The 16521-nt window shown below is 44.9% G+C and overlaps 1 protein-coding gene across 1 annotated transcript in view; it reads left to right on the forward strand.

Annotated features, from left to right (window-relative positions):
* The window catches only part of LOC142588925 (uncharacterized), a 103671-nt gene that overhangs the window by 27918 nt on the left and 59232 nt on the right, over positions 1 to 16521 (forward strand). The window contains exons 5-10 of the mRNA XM_075700736.1: positions 7895 to 7942; positions 10314 to 10355; positions 10830 to 10901; positions 13578 to 13637; positions 14026 to 14064; positions 14535 to 14591. Of these exons, the coding sequence (XP_075556851.1) occupies positions 7895 to 7942; positions 10314 to 10355; positions 10830 to 10901; positions 13578 to 13637; positions 14026 to 14064; positions 14535 to 14591 (318 nt within the window). The remainder of the gene's footprint in view (positions 1 to 7894; positions 7943 to 10313; positions 10356 to 10829; positions 10902 to 13577; positions 13638 to 14025; positions 14065 to 14534; positions 14592 to 16521) is intronic.

Consider the following 16521-nt stretch of genomic DNA (forward strand, 5'->3'; position numbering starts at 1 on the left):
TACAGTACCAGTGGCACCCTCGACGATAATGGAAGAGAAATTAGTCCAGAGGAATTCGAAATACCAAAGGTAACGCCGGAAGAAGTAAAGAAAGCCTTGGGAGATATGCAAAGGGGGAAGGAAGCTGGGGAGGATCAGGTAACAACAGATATGTTGAAGGATGGTGGACAGATTGTTCTAGAGAAACTGGCCACCCTGTATACGCAATGCCTCATGACCTCGAGCGTACCGGAATCGTGGAAGAACGCTAACATAATCCTAATCCATAAGAAAGGGGACGCCAAAGACTTGAAAAATTATAGACCGATCAGCATACTGTCCGTTGCCTACAAACTATTTACTAAGGTAATCGCAAATAGAATCAGGAACACCTTAGACTTCTGTCAAGCAAAGGACCAGGCAGGATTCCGTAAAGACTACTCAACAATAGATCATATTCACACTATCAATCAGGTGATGGAGAAATGTGCGGAATATAACCAAACCTTATATATAGCTTTCATTGATTACGAGAAAGCGTTTGATTCTGTGGAAACCTCAGCAGTCATAGAGGCATTACGGAATCAGGGTGTAGACGAGCCGTATGTAAATATACTGAAAGATATCTATAGCGGCTCCACAGCCACCGTAGTCCTCCATAAAGCAAGCAACAAAATCTCAATAAAGAAAGGCGTCAGGCAGGAAGATACGATATCTCCAATGCTATTCACAGCGTGTTTACAGGAGGTATTCAGAGACCTGGATTGGGAAGAATTGGGGATAAAAGTTAATGGAGAATACCTTAGTAACTTGCGATTCGCTGATGATATTGCCTTGCTTAGTAACTCAAGGGACCAATTGTAATGCATGCTCACTGACCTGGAGAGGCAAAGCAGAAGAGTGGGTCTAAAAATTAATCTGCAGAAAACTAAAGTAATGCTGAACAGTCTCGGAAGAGAACAGCAATTTACAATAGGCAGCGAGGCACTGGAAGTCGTAAGGGAATACCTCTACTTAGGAGAGGTAGTGACTGCGGATCCGGATCATGAGACTGAAATAATCAGAAGAATTAGAATGGGCTGGGGCGCGTTTGGGAGGCATTCTCATATCATGAACAGTAGGTTGCCGTTATCCCTCAAGAGAAAAGTGTATAATAACTGTGTCTTACCAGTACTCACCTACGGGGCTTACGAAAAGGGTTCTACTCAAATTGAGGACGGCGCAACGAGCTATGGAAAGAAGAATGATAGGTGTAACGTTAAGGGATAAGAAAAGAGCAGATTGGGTGAGGGAACAAACGCGAGTTAATGACATGTTAGTTGAAATCAAGAAAAAGAAATGGGGGGGGGCATGGGCAGGACATGTAATGAGAAGGGAAGATAACCGATGTTCATTAAGGGTTTCGGACTGGATCCCAAGGGAAGGGAAGCGTAGCAGGGGGCGGCAGAAAGTTAGGTGGGCGGATGAGATTAAGAAGTTTGCAGGCATGGCATGGCCACAATTAGTACATGACCGGGGTTGTTGTAGAAGTATAGGAGAGACCTTTGCCCTGCAGTCGGCGTAACCAGGCTGATGATGATGATGATGATGACCTTCAAAAGTACTAAGAGCCATTTAAATTTCCATGCAGATACCAGTGCATGACGTAATACTCTCTCTGAGCAAATTAATATTTCATGCATGATGCCGAATTTCGTCCTCTCTATGTGGTATTTTGCATATTGGGCCTCCTAGACTACGCAGTATTCTTTTTTTCGGCAATCGCGTACACGCGTACATGGGGAGCGGAGCTACCTATGATGTCATATTTTGTGTCTCAAGCTATTCCCAAGGTATGAACGGGATAATCAAGTTGTGTGCCAATCCCTCGCTACCCCTTAGCACCCTATGAACCTGACGGATATTTTTCTCGGTGAACCATTTATCCACTTCAAAACAAAGCAACTATGAAGAGATTGACTCTTCTATAGCTAATGAGTTTACCTACACCTCCATGGTGTGTCGACGCAATGTGCACATGAACGTTTGCGCACAAGTTGTGTTCCCTCTCGCCCCTTGTTCATGTCTATTTACCTCTATACCTTTCCCCAAAAGGAGAGTGGAACATGTGAACGCGGCTGGTTACATTTCTGCATTTCGTCGCTTGCTTCTCTCTCTCTTCTCTCTCTTCCTCCCTTCCCCTGTCTTTTTTTCAGTTATATTATTTTCTTCTCTTTCTATCCTGCTTCTGAAACACTCTTCCCCAACTCCATTGTAGGTTGCAAACATAAAACTGTCACCTAGTTGCCTTTTCTACCTTTACTTTCTTGTATCTCTCTCTCTCTCTCTCTCTCTCTGAAGCGAATGATGTTGAGCGCAACGCATCTACTTTTTTCCTTCAGTTTCTACCGGTGGTAGCTCCGGAGGCAGCGGAGGCCTGGGAAATACATATGGAAGTTTGGAAAAGTGCAGCTGTTCATACAGAAAGGCAGGCGTGCAAATACAGATACAAATAGAACGACAAAGATATCGCAAACGCCAAACTTAACGGTCGCAGGGTGGCCCACAAGGAAGGAAGGTACCAAACGTAGTTGCGCATGTTGAAGTGAAGGCACCCGTCAAATATGCAAACCAGTAGACTTTTGGGAAAGGTAACTGGTTATCGGAGATATAAGAGCGCGATTTCTTGAGCAGACACAAAAACCAAAGAACATTGTAAAGAGGCAAGCGCCGACTCTCAAGTGAGAATCTTTCTTGCACACGAAATATATGTGCACATTGCGGAGCATAAACAAACAACAAATAAATTTTATCCGGTACTGGGTGCAATCGAACCCACGCCCTCTTGATTCAAAACATGCGTCACGCGAGGACTTTGTGGCGGCGCCGCTAGATGACGCAGTGTGTCGAGAGGTATGCGCGACACAAGCAGACGGGCTGCTTAAACGGTCTCACACACTGCTTCAGTGCTAATCGCATGAGCGTCGACTGTCTTGATCGCATGGCTGTCGCCCAAATTTTTACACTTTAAACATGTGCTCCTTAAAGGGGCACCAACTCGCGCCATTTCTGCCCCACCTGCCTTGCGTTGCATGCATCATAAATTGCGCAAATAAAAGCGACACTATAGGCACATATGCACGAATGTCCCGATTAAGCCGCTGACTCGTTTCGGCTAAAATTTCACAGCGTCGTAGCATTTTTCCGTGCATACAGTAAATTAACACGTTTCAATGCATTACCTGCGTATTTCGTCGAAAATGAATACTCGAATTCGCGTCGTCTACAGCAGGAATGAGAACGTGCTACCATCTGTCTTTGTTAGGCCGAAACACGGCGCTCTCGTTCTTTTACCGTTGGGGTAACAAGAGCTGGTAGAAAAGGAAGGGCACCTCAGGAGTATCTTGGGAAAAACGAAACGGTAAAAAAAAGAGTTTTCCACATACGCCACCAATAGATTAGTATTCATGATGCCCGTGATTTCTGACGCGGTTATTCTGCTGTTCTGGTCTCCGTGCGTTGAGCACAGCAAATAAACAGGCGCAGCGATGAGTTCCAGCAGCTGCGAGAGGACACATGTATTTTTTTGTCCCTGTGCACTTAGACCCTTGTGGCTTTCATGCACAGCGCTAAGCACAGCAAGGGGATTGGGAGGCACATAGCGTGTCTCTCTGTGCATCCCATGTGGGTGTGAGCGGAGTACTCTAGCGAGTGCATGCTTCAGAACATGTGAGTGAAGCAAACGTTCTATGCTTTCAGTTTAGCATCGCAACGCGTTGGAACGAACAGGGCGACGTCAGTATGTGCTCGTTCAGAACAGCTGGAGGTGCGCAGCAGTCGAGGCACGATGCACCGGCTGAGTAGGCGGAACGTAGCGAGAACGCCGCGGCATGTATGTCGAAACAGAGGGACGGCGAAGGAGATGAGGCAAATACCTATTTGCGTGTGCGTGAGGAGAAATGACAAGCGCTTGCACATTTGTTAGGACGATCATTTGGTTTACGTATGCCCGCCATGTATAAAAGACCCACTTCCGTCTGACAAAAAAGAAAAAAAGAAAAGAAGATTTTCAAGGGGACTTGCAGGAAACTTGTAGGCTCATACAACCGTGACACACCGCATCCTCTGGACACTTTTTCTTTCGCGTGACACTTGCAGTTCACGTGATTTCTCCGCCCCTATAACCACGACTGACACTGTGTGCGTGCACCTTTGATTGACATGCTTATTTCAAACATTGTACAGCAATTTTCTATATTAACACTAGCTAGCACAGAGGCATTCAACTATATTTGTAGTTGAAAGTATAGTTACCCTGTTTCTAATGATCTTCAGTTAATTTTACGCCTTTACGAGTCGTTCTTCCCGGGCCCAAAATTTTTCTGATTTCTGCGCCTGCCTTGAGAAACCCAGAACTTCATTTTTCACCCATAGATACTGTGCAATCTACCCCGTGATCCTACAATTGTTTGTGCCGACCAGGCTTTTCATACTTATACAGGTACCGCTTCTGTGTGTTCATATGATCTTTGTCATCATCATCATCATCATCATCATCATCATCATCATCATCATCATCATCATCATCATCATCATCATCATCATCATCATCATCATCATCATCAGCCTAGTTACGCCCACTGCAGAGCAAAGGCCTCTCCCATACTTCTCCAACTACCCCGGTCATGTACTAATTGTGGCCATGTTGTCCCTGCAAACGTCTTAATGTCATCCGCCCACCTAACTTTCTGCCGCCCCCTGCTACGCATCCCTTCCCTTGGAATCCCGTCCGTAACCCTTAGTGACCATCGGTTATCTTCCCTCCTCATTACATGTCCGGCCCATGCCCATTTCTTTTTCTTGATTTCAACTAAGATGTCGTTTACCCGCATTTGTTGCCTCACCCAATCTGCTCTTTTCTTATCCCTTAACGTCACACCCATCATTCTTCTTTCCATTGCTCGTTGCGTCGTCCTCAATTTCAGCAGAACCATTTTCGTAAGCCTCCAGGTTTCTGCCCCATATGTGAGTACTGGTAACACACAGCTGTTATACACTTTCCTTTAGAGGGATAGTGGCAACCTGCTATTCATGATTTGAGAATGCCTGCCAAACGCACCTCAGCCCATTCTTATTCTTCTGGTCATTTCAGTCTCATGATACGGATTCGTGGTCACTACCTGCCCTAAGTAGATGTATTCCCTTACCACTTCCAGTGCTTCGCTACCTATCGTAAACTGCTGTTCTCTTCCGAGACTGTTAAACAATACTTTAGTTTTCTGCAGATTAATTTTCAGACCCACCCTTCTGCTTTGCCTCTCCAGGTCAGTGAGCATGCATTGCAATTGGTCTACTGAGTTACTAAGCAAGGCAATATCATCAGCGAATCGCAAGTTGCTAAGGTATTCTCCATCAACTTTTATCCCCAATTCTTCCCACTCCAGGCCTCTGAATACCTCCTGTAAACATGCTGTGAATAGCATTGGAGATATCGTATCTCCCTGTCTGACGCCTTTCTTTATAAGGATTTTGTTGCTTTCTTTAAGGAGGACTACGGTGGCTGTGGAGCCGCTATAGATATCTTCCAGTATCTTTACATATGGCTCATCTACACCCTGATTCCGTAATGCCTCCATGACTGCTGAGGTTTCGACTTTGTGGCGTGGCTCTAATATACATATTTCAGTTTATCGGGAATTCTTCAAATCTTTCCCATTTCCGAAACTTCTACAGCCATGTTACGCTATACGCCCACTATATTCCAGAACGCCTCTACTCCGATTGGCCTATTCGTTGTTTTAATGTAATCGTTGCAAACATCAACGTGGACATTATTTGCACTTAGAGATTACCTTTCATCTCTTTTTATTCTTGCATTTAACTCAAATATTTGTGATTACGACTGAATAACAATATGAAATGGTCTCTGCAATTATGTAAAGTTGCCAACCCATCAGAATTTCTAATTTCTATGCCATATGTTAGCACGAATTTCTGAATGCAAGAAGTGAATCAAGTAACACTAGTCACTTCGCTGTAAACGGCATTTTCAGGGTATTGTATTCAATAATCACAAAAAATTATCATTTTAATTGCGACAAAACTTACACTGTAAGGTCTACAATAGACAATATCGCCTTCATGTTGGAGTGATGAACGACAAAGCATATTTCTCAATTAAGTTCCCGTCAAACTGTTTCCGTGGAAAGCTTTCGTTCGGGTAAAATCCTCGTAGAATCTTAAAGCAGCGGTTGGACTACCTAGCCCTTCAACGCCGTCACTCCACTCCAGGAACCAGGCTCATTCATTTTTCGCCCGCACATTGACTCGCTGAACATCGCTAATGTGTTTGACGTAGTAGTTCTGCAGAAACCCGCAAGGTGGAGAAGTAATTAATAAAGGGAAAATCATACATTCACCCGTTCGTCTGATTCGTCCCGGACTACCGCGGCAATTCGTCCCGGACCTGGACGAATTTTTCTTCAACTCTGAGGCTTTTCTTTCGAGGAACCCGTATGAATTTACTTTGCAGCAATTCCTACGAACGGGCGGATGTCTGATTTTCCCTTTATTATTTACTTCTCTCCACCTTGCGGGTTTCCACAGAACTACTACGTCAAACACTTGCTTTGCTTCGTGTTGTCGACAAATTTGACTTTGCCCTGCCATCTGCTAGCCGCCTGGTTAGCTCATAAAGCAGAGCGGCTGCCCCGGAAAGGCGGTGGCCCCGAGTTCGTGTCCCGGACCAGGAGGAATTTTTCTTCAACTCTGAGGCTTTTCTTTCGAGGAACCCGTATGGGTTTCCTTTGTAGCAATTGCTACGAACGGGTGGATCTCTGATTTTCCCTTTATTAATCGCTAATGTGGAAACTGTGTGAGCACTCCAATTTATTCACCGTATCCTCGAAGTCCGTACTTGTTGAACCGCACATTTAGTCAGCGCGCTATGTGACACATCTAAACTTTAACCGTTTCTTTAGGTTCTGGCGATGGTGGCCATAGTGGATTATTGTCAACATCTGGAGGTTCAGGTTGGTACGAATTGCGCGTCCTTACGAGCGCGAGCACACGTAGCACGATGGGAGGGTCACCGCGATCGTAAAATGGGAACAATTACAGCATCTACGAAGATTAACACGGTCAAAGTGATATTGGACATCGCACTACCAGCAATTCGTGCACATTACAGAAGTCAATAAGTGCAAGGATGCACTCTGAAACAAACTAGAAGAACCTCGTTGAAATCACAAATGTGCTGCCGAATACATGTTGATAAATTTTATATCCACTTGCCTATGTGGTGGTTGTCGCTCAAGCGAAATCAGTGTGATAGATCAATGGCCATCCTCGGTATCCCTTGAAATTGTCTTCGTGGCTCAGCAGCGACTGAATTCAGCTACTGAACGCAAGGTCGCACGCTCGATTCTCGTGGCCCGCTTTACAGCGGGACCAGCAGGCAGGAACGTTTGTACCCCTAGCACTTGGTATTCGTTCAGACACTAATGTGCTCTGAAAAAAAAAACCCAAACTGTCCGCTACCAGCACCACCTCGCCTAGCAGGTCTATGGTTTTCGGTCGTTAAACTTCATCAGTCAGTCAATCGGCGTTATTTCTTTCGGTACGCTGCGTCAACCTGCCCATTCTATTTACCGCTCAGAAAATAGATCGTTGCACACCCTTAATGTGGGATCTGTAGAAACAGCTTTGAATTTCTTGTCTTTTAAGTCGGCGCGCTTCCGCCAACAGATTTATTTCATGGCACAGTATGAAGCTTCATTGTCGTGGCACGGCACGTATAAAATTTCTAGTACAAGATAGCCTAGCTTTGAGGGCAAAAACCACGACAATGAATCTCTAGAAGCACCTCACCTTGCGTAACACAAGAGGTGTAAAAATTGCACTTTCTCTCTGAGTAACTGTACTTTTCTTTTTTTAGGTTCTGGCGGCTACGGTGGAAGCGGCGGATCATCGTATGGTGGTTCGGGTGAGTACGAATCCCATCTCCTAATGTATTGGTTTGCCTCGCTTAACAATAGGCACTCTGCTTTAGTTAAGCCTAGGGGACCTCAAGCCTTGCTCATTGAAGAAATTTATTGACACTATCTCAGGCCAACAGTGCAATATGATACGTACTTGTCTGTAGCAAGCTAAACTACGCCTAAGGTCCCGACGAATATGCGATATTGTGCTCTCGTCAGCCTTTTTATTTTCGACAACATCACTTTCCTCGTCCCAACTTAGATTTTCCCCTTTCATCGGTTGTTCATGACCTCTGTAGCTTTAATGATTCCTGGCAGTGATAAAACGTTCTGAACGCATCCAAAAAAAACGATATGTCTGTTGCTCCGATGCATACATTTATTCCAAGATAGTCAGGCGTTCGTGTCAATTAGTGGATCTAGAAAGTGGCCCCACGTTTGCCTCACGCGTCCCAACGCATATTGACGTAGTTACCGTTTCTAGCACATGACGTCACCTATTTTAGCAGAGCTGTGCCTCGTCGTTCTTCTTTGTGGAAATTTGACACAAGGTAGATCTTCTAAAAAGTAACAAGGTGAACAAAGAAAGGCATCACATAAAAGCATGGAGACATGTGCGATGCAGGCAATGCAGTATCTACAGTTGTCTGCGATCCAATGACTATGGCCTCCTGCCACATTATGTTTGAGTTTGGCCCCGCTAAGTATTTTCAAATATATACTTTGACACACATTTGTTTAACGAAATATCTACAACTATAATAGATTCGAACTTAAGAACGGCTTAAGAGACATTGGCTCAGTTTTATTTTTCTACCGATTCGCTCTCCCTACAATCTGCCATTGCAAAGGCGTCACCATTGCGTCTTTTATTGGCAACTAAAATCAAGCTGAATGAATCCCTATTCAGTATGGGCATAAACGAAAATGAGGTAGTTGGCCGTCAGGAAGCCGCTGCTCTCTCCTTGGACATGTCAGTGTGGAAATTATAGTGCATCGGATGCGAAGCACACTTGTCATCAGCTCCACAGGATGTGATATGAGAACATGTTGATCGACAAACAAATCATATTTTGACTCATTGCATGAATAGAGGATCAATAAATATGTAAATCACATGCGCATTGGATACGTTCAACACCTAGTACTCCTGGGCAGGGCTTACGCAATTGACCCGCTGTGCTGGCTTAGCGGCTATAACGTTGCGCTGCTAAGCAAGAGGTCGCGAGGTCGAATCCCCGCTGCGGTGGCCGCATTTCGATAGGAGCGAAATGCAAAAACGCCCGTGTCCCATGCATTAGGGGTGCATTGAAGATCCCAAGGTGGACGCAATTAATCCATGGTTCTCCGCTACGGCACGCCTGATAATCAAGTCATGGTTTTGTCACGTAAAACCCTAGAGTTCAATTCAATGGCTTACTCAACTTACTTTGTTCACTGCGTGAAAAGGGGGCAGCCTCCCACTGCGAGAGTAACCAAGCACTCTCGCAATGACTGCCCTCAATATGATAAACAGCGTATCCATTTACTCCAGTTTGCACCTTCTCGACACGTACAATTTTGCTGTTGACAAATATATTCTCCATTGATTATTCCACTGACACCTCCTTTTTCTTCCAAGTGGAATTTCCTTAAGGACAACAATTCAGTTAATTTGATTTTTGTTCGTAGCTCTCGTTGCTAACTCTTTAGGCTGGCATGGAGCACTTGCACACTGTTGGAATGATATTATTAATTTACAAGTTTGTATATTGCCCTTAGTCAGGCGTAGTTCGTTGATGCCTTTCTTTCTGCAGCCTTAGCAGTGTCATTTTAGCGTGTATGTATATATGTTTTATGTGGTATAAGGGCTACTAGTGATGCCTCAGTTGTGTCTTGAAATAGCCGGCTGTACTGTTGCCTATGTTCCTATTAGTATACTTATTAAGTAACAACCAAATGACAGCCTCGTCAAAAATTGATAACTCTTGCATTGACTAAAGGGTGATGGTGACCAAATTCTAACGCCTACAGTCGTGACGTGAATGAGAGAAAGCACTCTGAAACAAGCCACAATATACCTATTTTGGAATACGATGAATTCCTAGGCGTATTCCTTCGCTAATTTTTCTTCAACCTAGCCCATGCTACATTTCTCTCAAGAAAAATGCATGTGATAACTAGAAGGAGGGCTAAACTTTGCTGTGCCGTTCTCGCCATCCCCACCATCAGTGAACTGGTCCTGTAATTATTTCACTCACATAGGGGCTCGCTAGACATGGGCGATGTTTAAGAAGTTTTTATGAGAACTCTCCCTCAGCTTAGAAGTCGTACTTCTACAACTGACAGATTTCGCCAGTGGGATTTATGGATAACATATACACCTTGTCCCTTCAGGTTCCGGAGGTGGACACTTTGGCGCCGGTTCTGGGGGTTCAGGTGAGCGCAAATAACATGTCAAGGCACTGGTTTTATGATGAATGGCGACAGACATTAAATAATAGTACTTCTGGTGGTTACACAAAGCACAACCTTGAAAAGCGTGTACACCATATAAAGAGCATTAGGCGCATGTCCTTGAGACACCATGAGACAGATTAGACACCATGAGCGAACTGCTCATGGTGTCTAATCACTATATACGTTAATCACTATAGACGTCTCCATAAAACCGACACAGCTGGATGAACGCTTTGCGTTCACTATTGCTTAAAGACCGCTTCCTTTCATGTTTCTATGTTAAATAAGGTTTATGTTAAGCATGTTTAAGCTCTTATGTAAGAACATGAAGCTTTACCTGGGTGTACTTTGTACAAAATAGCATATTTAAATTATGGCTAAGCGCCTTTAAAGAAAATATTATAGCACCACAGGCACTCAAGACCCGTGTTTCTCTAATCTAATTATTTGCAGCTTCTGGAGGCGCTGGCAACGGTGGAAGAGGCGGAACAAGCGGAACAGGCGGTGGTGCATTGGGCAGTTGGGGTAAGAAACGAAGCATCGCTTTTTTTTTCTCTTAACGGAATCGGAGGGTCCTTTTATATGAAAGGTGAGATTTTGCTTCAACCTTTCAGCGCTTACAATAGCAATGCAAATGAAAACCAGAACTCTTAAATGAACTACAACAGCACTTTCTTGAGAAACAATACGAGCTGAACACTAGCATTAATTTTGTTCAGCCTCCTGACTTTGTGCATGCCTTTGAGGCGCAACCACGACTTGACGTGTAGCCAGCGCAAATCTCCTTCCTATGTCTTCAAACCATGACTACGGTCCGCGTATCGCAATGTCGTGCGTTCTTGTCACTCAAACATCGGTTCCCTTCACTTTCCTATGCAAGCACTGAATGGCTCTTCTATGTTTTCTTCCATCACCTTCAAGATGATTTCTTAGTGGGATCCAGGAGCGCTTAGACGCCGAATAATAGAGAATCGAGGCTGCATTTTAAGCGATAATTAGGCTTCCCATCAATAAATTTCGTTGCTTTTTTTGGTAATATAGATTAATTGTGTGCATCGCAGAAAGTGCGTATGTGGGTGTATGTGTTCTGAAACGCCCAGTGACATATGGTATTAGTGTGCATATGCCTTCAACCGAAGGACAGTTTTTGTGAACGAAGCAGGAAAAGAAAGTCTTCAATTTTTTCCTGTCTATATTAGGGTCCACTGGCGTCAATAGTTAATTATAGGGAGGATCAGCGGGTGGTTCGAGTATGGATACCTTTCATGCGTATTAACACGATAGCGTTAAGGAGCTGGTGTCGAAGAAAAGCCTGTTGTCGGAGTGGAACGTCGTTCCGGCAAAAAAATTTTCGAACCACCCATACCCAGGCCTAGCTTCCATGCTGCGCAAGGAATTTACTGAACTAATTGTATTTTTCAAGCTAAAATACGTAGAAAAATCGTAATGTATACGACTAACACAACTTAGGGACATGATAGCTCTCGGATTTCAATTTGAATATACGAGAAAGCATAATTATGCTATTCGTAAATTTAAATAAACCCCTTTTCCAGCGTTTCTACAATTCATAGACCACCGAAGGCGTCCGCCATTTGCCTGTGCGGGCGCTTGAATATCTCCGAATCCACGCAGCGGCGCGCCCGCTTCCTTCAAACACTTCCAGATGGCGCGCGCCTTCGCCGCATTGCGGCCCACGCAAGAGGCCGCGTTTCTACTAACAAGCCCGCCTTCGTGCATAGCGTTCGCCGCGAGCGTTTCCCGGTAAACATTCCGGTTACATGCGCTGCAGTGGCCGGGAAGCGTGAGAAGTAGTCAGGGATCTTTGAAAGCTGTCGCGTTCCATTTTAAAGGCGAAGCCTAAACGTCCTCCAATGTTTTATTACCGCATCAATTATGCGCATGAAACAGATGTGAACTCGCGTCATCGCCACTGCTATGACGAAGTCACGGTATCGATGGTGAGAGCAGGGCCAGCGCATAAAGTGTTACGAAGACACCCGAAACCTCGTAACACTCGGCCTTTGCGCTTGGCTGCAAGAACGACATTGCCAAGTGGATGCACCTCAACGTTCAGCTCGATCGACAGGCCAGCATACTTCCTTGCGCTTCAAGCATGAGTGTCAATCAACGTCTATCAATGTCATCAACAGGTTGTGGACGCCAAGTGAATGGCAGAACGCTGATGAACACCGACGGTTTTTCACGGACCTTAAGGATCCAATGCCTCCTAAATAGAAGGCATGCGCGCTCTGCCTTATAACGTCATTCACTTGGACCAAAATATCCATTGCCAAGCCCAACGTACTGAAAGTGGTGACGTCAAAATCACCACGGCTTACTCGGGAGCGTATTCGTGATAATATATGGCAGTTGGGCAAGATAGCATGACGTGCACAGGCCCAACACTATCTAGGCGAAATTGCCTCACCTCATGTGCCAATGATGCACGAGATGTCTAGGGCCGGCTGTGTCGATGTTCTCATATGCAGCACCAGTTGCCTCGCGCACTGTGTCACGTCAACATGTCACCCTCCCCCCCCCCTCCACGTATGGTCAGTACACCATTCGAGCATCCTAAACGAAAACCAAATATACCGCACTTCTTTTCCGGAAGCGACCATTAGGGGCATAATTGAAGAGGTGATGCTTTTAAACTTCGTCACTTAGTCTTGTAATGCAAACTATGGGCTGTAAGTCTGAAATGAAATAAAACACTTTTATATTAACAATGAGTTAAAACAAAACCTATTTTACACTCAGTATTGCTCAACTCAAACATCTACTATGTATCGCTGGGGTGGAACCGATAAAACAATTAAAATGTCTCTTAGAAAGCGTGAAGCTCCGGCGTGAACTTCATGCACCTACCGGTCCCTTTGACTTGTCCTTCGGCAAGAACATTAGTTTCTTTGTTTAATATCAGTAACGGTTCACATGAAAACACGCATTCACTGATTTGTCAATTTCTCTACGTGAGCCATTGCTATCACTTAGGTGGACTCCACGCCTTATATCGATGCGATAACTATATCTTAAATCTTCTGGACACGTAACAGTGGCTTGGCGGTCATTTTGTTCTGCTGCTGAGCCCAGCATCACGTGTTCGATTCTCCGCTTGGTTCAGCCCGCATTCTAACAAATGACGTAATTTCGTGGCTCAAGAAAAGGAGCACTTAGACTTATCGTTTTTTTTTTTAGGTTCTTCTGGTGGTAGCTACGGCGGAGGCATCGGCAGCGGATCAGGGTTTGGTCTTTCGGGTAAGTGAAGATTACAACTCCTTGTAAAAGACATCCCCCGGCGTAAGTGAAGGCACACGGTGAAATCTGGCTACTCATGGTGGTTGGGCTCGTGGAAGCTAGTTCATTTTCCCAGGACCACTAAATTGATTGATCTACAATAAAAACAAAACTTTGTGAAATAAACTTGGCCGAATCCATTCGAAGCACAGCTCTACTAAAATGCCTTCCTTAATTTTTTTAACGCCATCTCCACATTGTGGAAACCTTGCCGACACAGTTATGGCTTACTTACCTTAACTTCACTTCGCTCTTTTGCATTCTGTAAGAGCACACACGCTCAGCTTACGTGTTTTGCTGCAGTATACAGCATGGGCACTTTCCACTCATAATTGTTGCTTTATTTTAGGTTCTACCAGCGGTCTTCCTGGATTGTCGGGTAGCTCGGGTATGCGCATCTACTACCACTTTATTTATGATCAAATATAGCTTTATGTTTGTAGCCACAAACTGCGAAAACACTTGTGTGCTGGAAGTTCTAAATCATTTCAAACTGAGTACTTTAAAACGAAATGAAGCATCATCGCATCATCGCTTAAAATAAGAAAAATTGGCATAAGATTTCTTTCGCTATGTGGATTGCATCTAAAAGCTTAATGTTTGTGTAAATACCCATCATCCATCGCTACTTTACAGTTCTTCCTAACATTGACATTGTTTCACAAGAAGCTCCGGCTGTTTCCTTTCTTGCTCACTGTTTGTTATGTTCTTGTTGTTCTCGCTGTTATGTTTACAGTTCTTGCTCACTGATATGTTGTTAGTGTGCATACGGCTTCAATCGAATGACCGTTTATCTGAGCAGAGCATGAAAAGAAACTCTTCATTTATTTATTTCCTTCACTTTCTGTTCTCTTTTAGGTTCCACTAGCGGCAGCATTGGATTTGGGGGTGGAGCTGGGACTGGTTCCAGTACGGGTAACTTTCACACGTATTTGTTATACCACATGAATTATGCGCATACAAGAGAGATGCACTCGCGTTTTCACCACTGCCTTGGCGCAGTCACGATATCTACGGTGCAAGCGGGGCCAGCGTGTGGAGTGTTCGGCGGTCACTAGAGACCTCCTAACTCTGCTTTTGCGCTTCGCAGCAAGAACGACGTTGCCAAGTGGGGTAATATGGAGGTGGACGAACTCCACCGCCCCGCTCAGATCAATCGACAGGCCAGCGTACGTAGTCGCGCTGTTAGCTCGAGGGTTGTGTGCACGAGCACTAAAACTAAGCAGTTTTGTGCGATCAACAGGCAGTGGGCGGCAAGTAAACCGACGAACGCTGGCAAACGCCCACGGATATTTCACCGACTTCACCTCGTGCGCCATTGATTTACGACGCCTACAACACCGTAGGCGGCACTAATCATCAATCTAGCGTGTTGAGATGCCTGGGAACGGTAGGACCGCTGTTCCCAGGTGCAGCTTCAGTGCCTTGCATAGTGAGTCACCTCAACACGTCACTCCCGCGTAGTCTTAGAATACCGTTCGAGCAGCTGAAACGCGACGCCAAACCTTGCTACGGCGTGCAACATTTCGTCATCTTTTTTTCTTTTTACGATAGCGACCATTACAAACATAATTGAAGATGAAATGCTTTAAAAGTTGGCAGATTAATCTGGCAGTGGAAACGAAGTTTGGCACGTTGAAACTAAATGAAACACCAGTAACAAGAAATGAAAGAAAACAGCTCATCAAAAACTAAACAAGTCGCAGTCTGTCCCGTGGCGGTAATAACAAACAAGGACATAGAGTTGAAACTCGATTTCATGAAGTATGACCACGCTCGAATTATTTCGATATATCAAGAAGTTCGTAAAATCGAGAAAGAAACTTTGTGTTTCTTAGAAACTTAAACTTGTTATGCATCGACACGTAAAAGCTACGGCGGCTTTTTATTGGGGGCTTATCCAGCCATATGTGCTATAAACCATGAAATAACTAAAGCAACCACCGCGGCCTCTACTGAGGCGCTGTTGAACTCGCGGTTCCGTGCATGGGTGCGGCGTGTAGCCTGGTCAAAACAAACCTAGGGCCGTGACCAAAGCGCCTAGATGTTTCAACGCAATAGCTTTAGAGCACACGCTCGAAGAAAAACCCGTCTGTGTCAAGATTGGAAAGAAATCACCGCTTTTTTACTAACTTATTTCAGGAAAAACTTCGTTAAATAGAGTTCGGCGAAGTTAGTTTCGTTAATTCGGGTCCATGGCAACATTGAACCCTATGGCTACCTGCCGAGGAATGGAAATTTTTTCGTTGGATCGAGAACTTCGTAAAATGGGGTTTCCTTACATCAGGTTCTAACTGTACTGTAATGCAGCAATGTGGCATATAATTTATTCAGATATATAAAAGACAAACGAATGTGAGTTATGTGGCTCAAGAGCGACTCTTGAGCATATGCTCTGGGAATGCAATGAGCTAACGGGTAGCAACGATGAGACAGCTTCTAGCGAAAGCCTCCGTGCACGCTGGTGGGCTGCGCGGCTCAGTTCAGCCCCAGAAGGTCAACTGTGCGCAGTCCAGCGGGCCGACGACGCCGCCCGAGCCCAACGGCTCGTGGAAAACGCCCAGACAGGGTGAAGCCCACCCTATTTACTTGCCGGACAAAAATAAACTTTTCACCACCACCATCAAAGCAAACACTAATTTTCGCTCAGTATTGTCGCACTTGGACATTTATTGTGTATCGCTGTGGCGGATCCCATATGGCGTCTTACACGCCATTCAAAGGCGTCTCAGAAAGCGAGACGCGCTGCGTGATCTTCACGAGTACTTGTGTCGTTCACGTACGGGTTATTTTGACATGGACCTCTTTGTTTCATGTCAGTAACGCTCCACCTGCCTCAGTAACG

This window comes from Dermacentor variabilis, chromosome 7, assembly GCF_050947875.1.
Source record: "Dermacentor variabilis isolate Ectoservices chromosome 7, ASM5094787v1, whole genome shotgun sequence".
In the NCBI taxonomy this organism is placed as follows: domain Eukaryota; kingdom Metazoa; phylum Arthropoda; class Arachnida; order Ixodida; family Ixodidae; genus Dermacentor; species Dermacentor variabilis.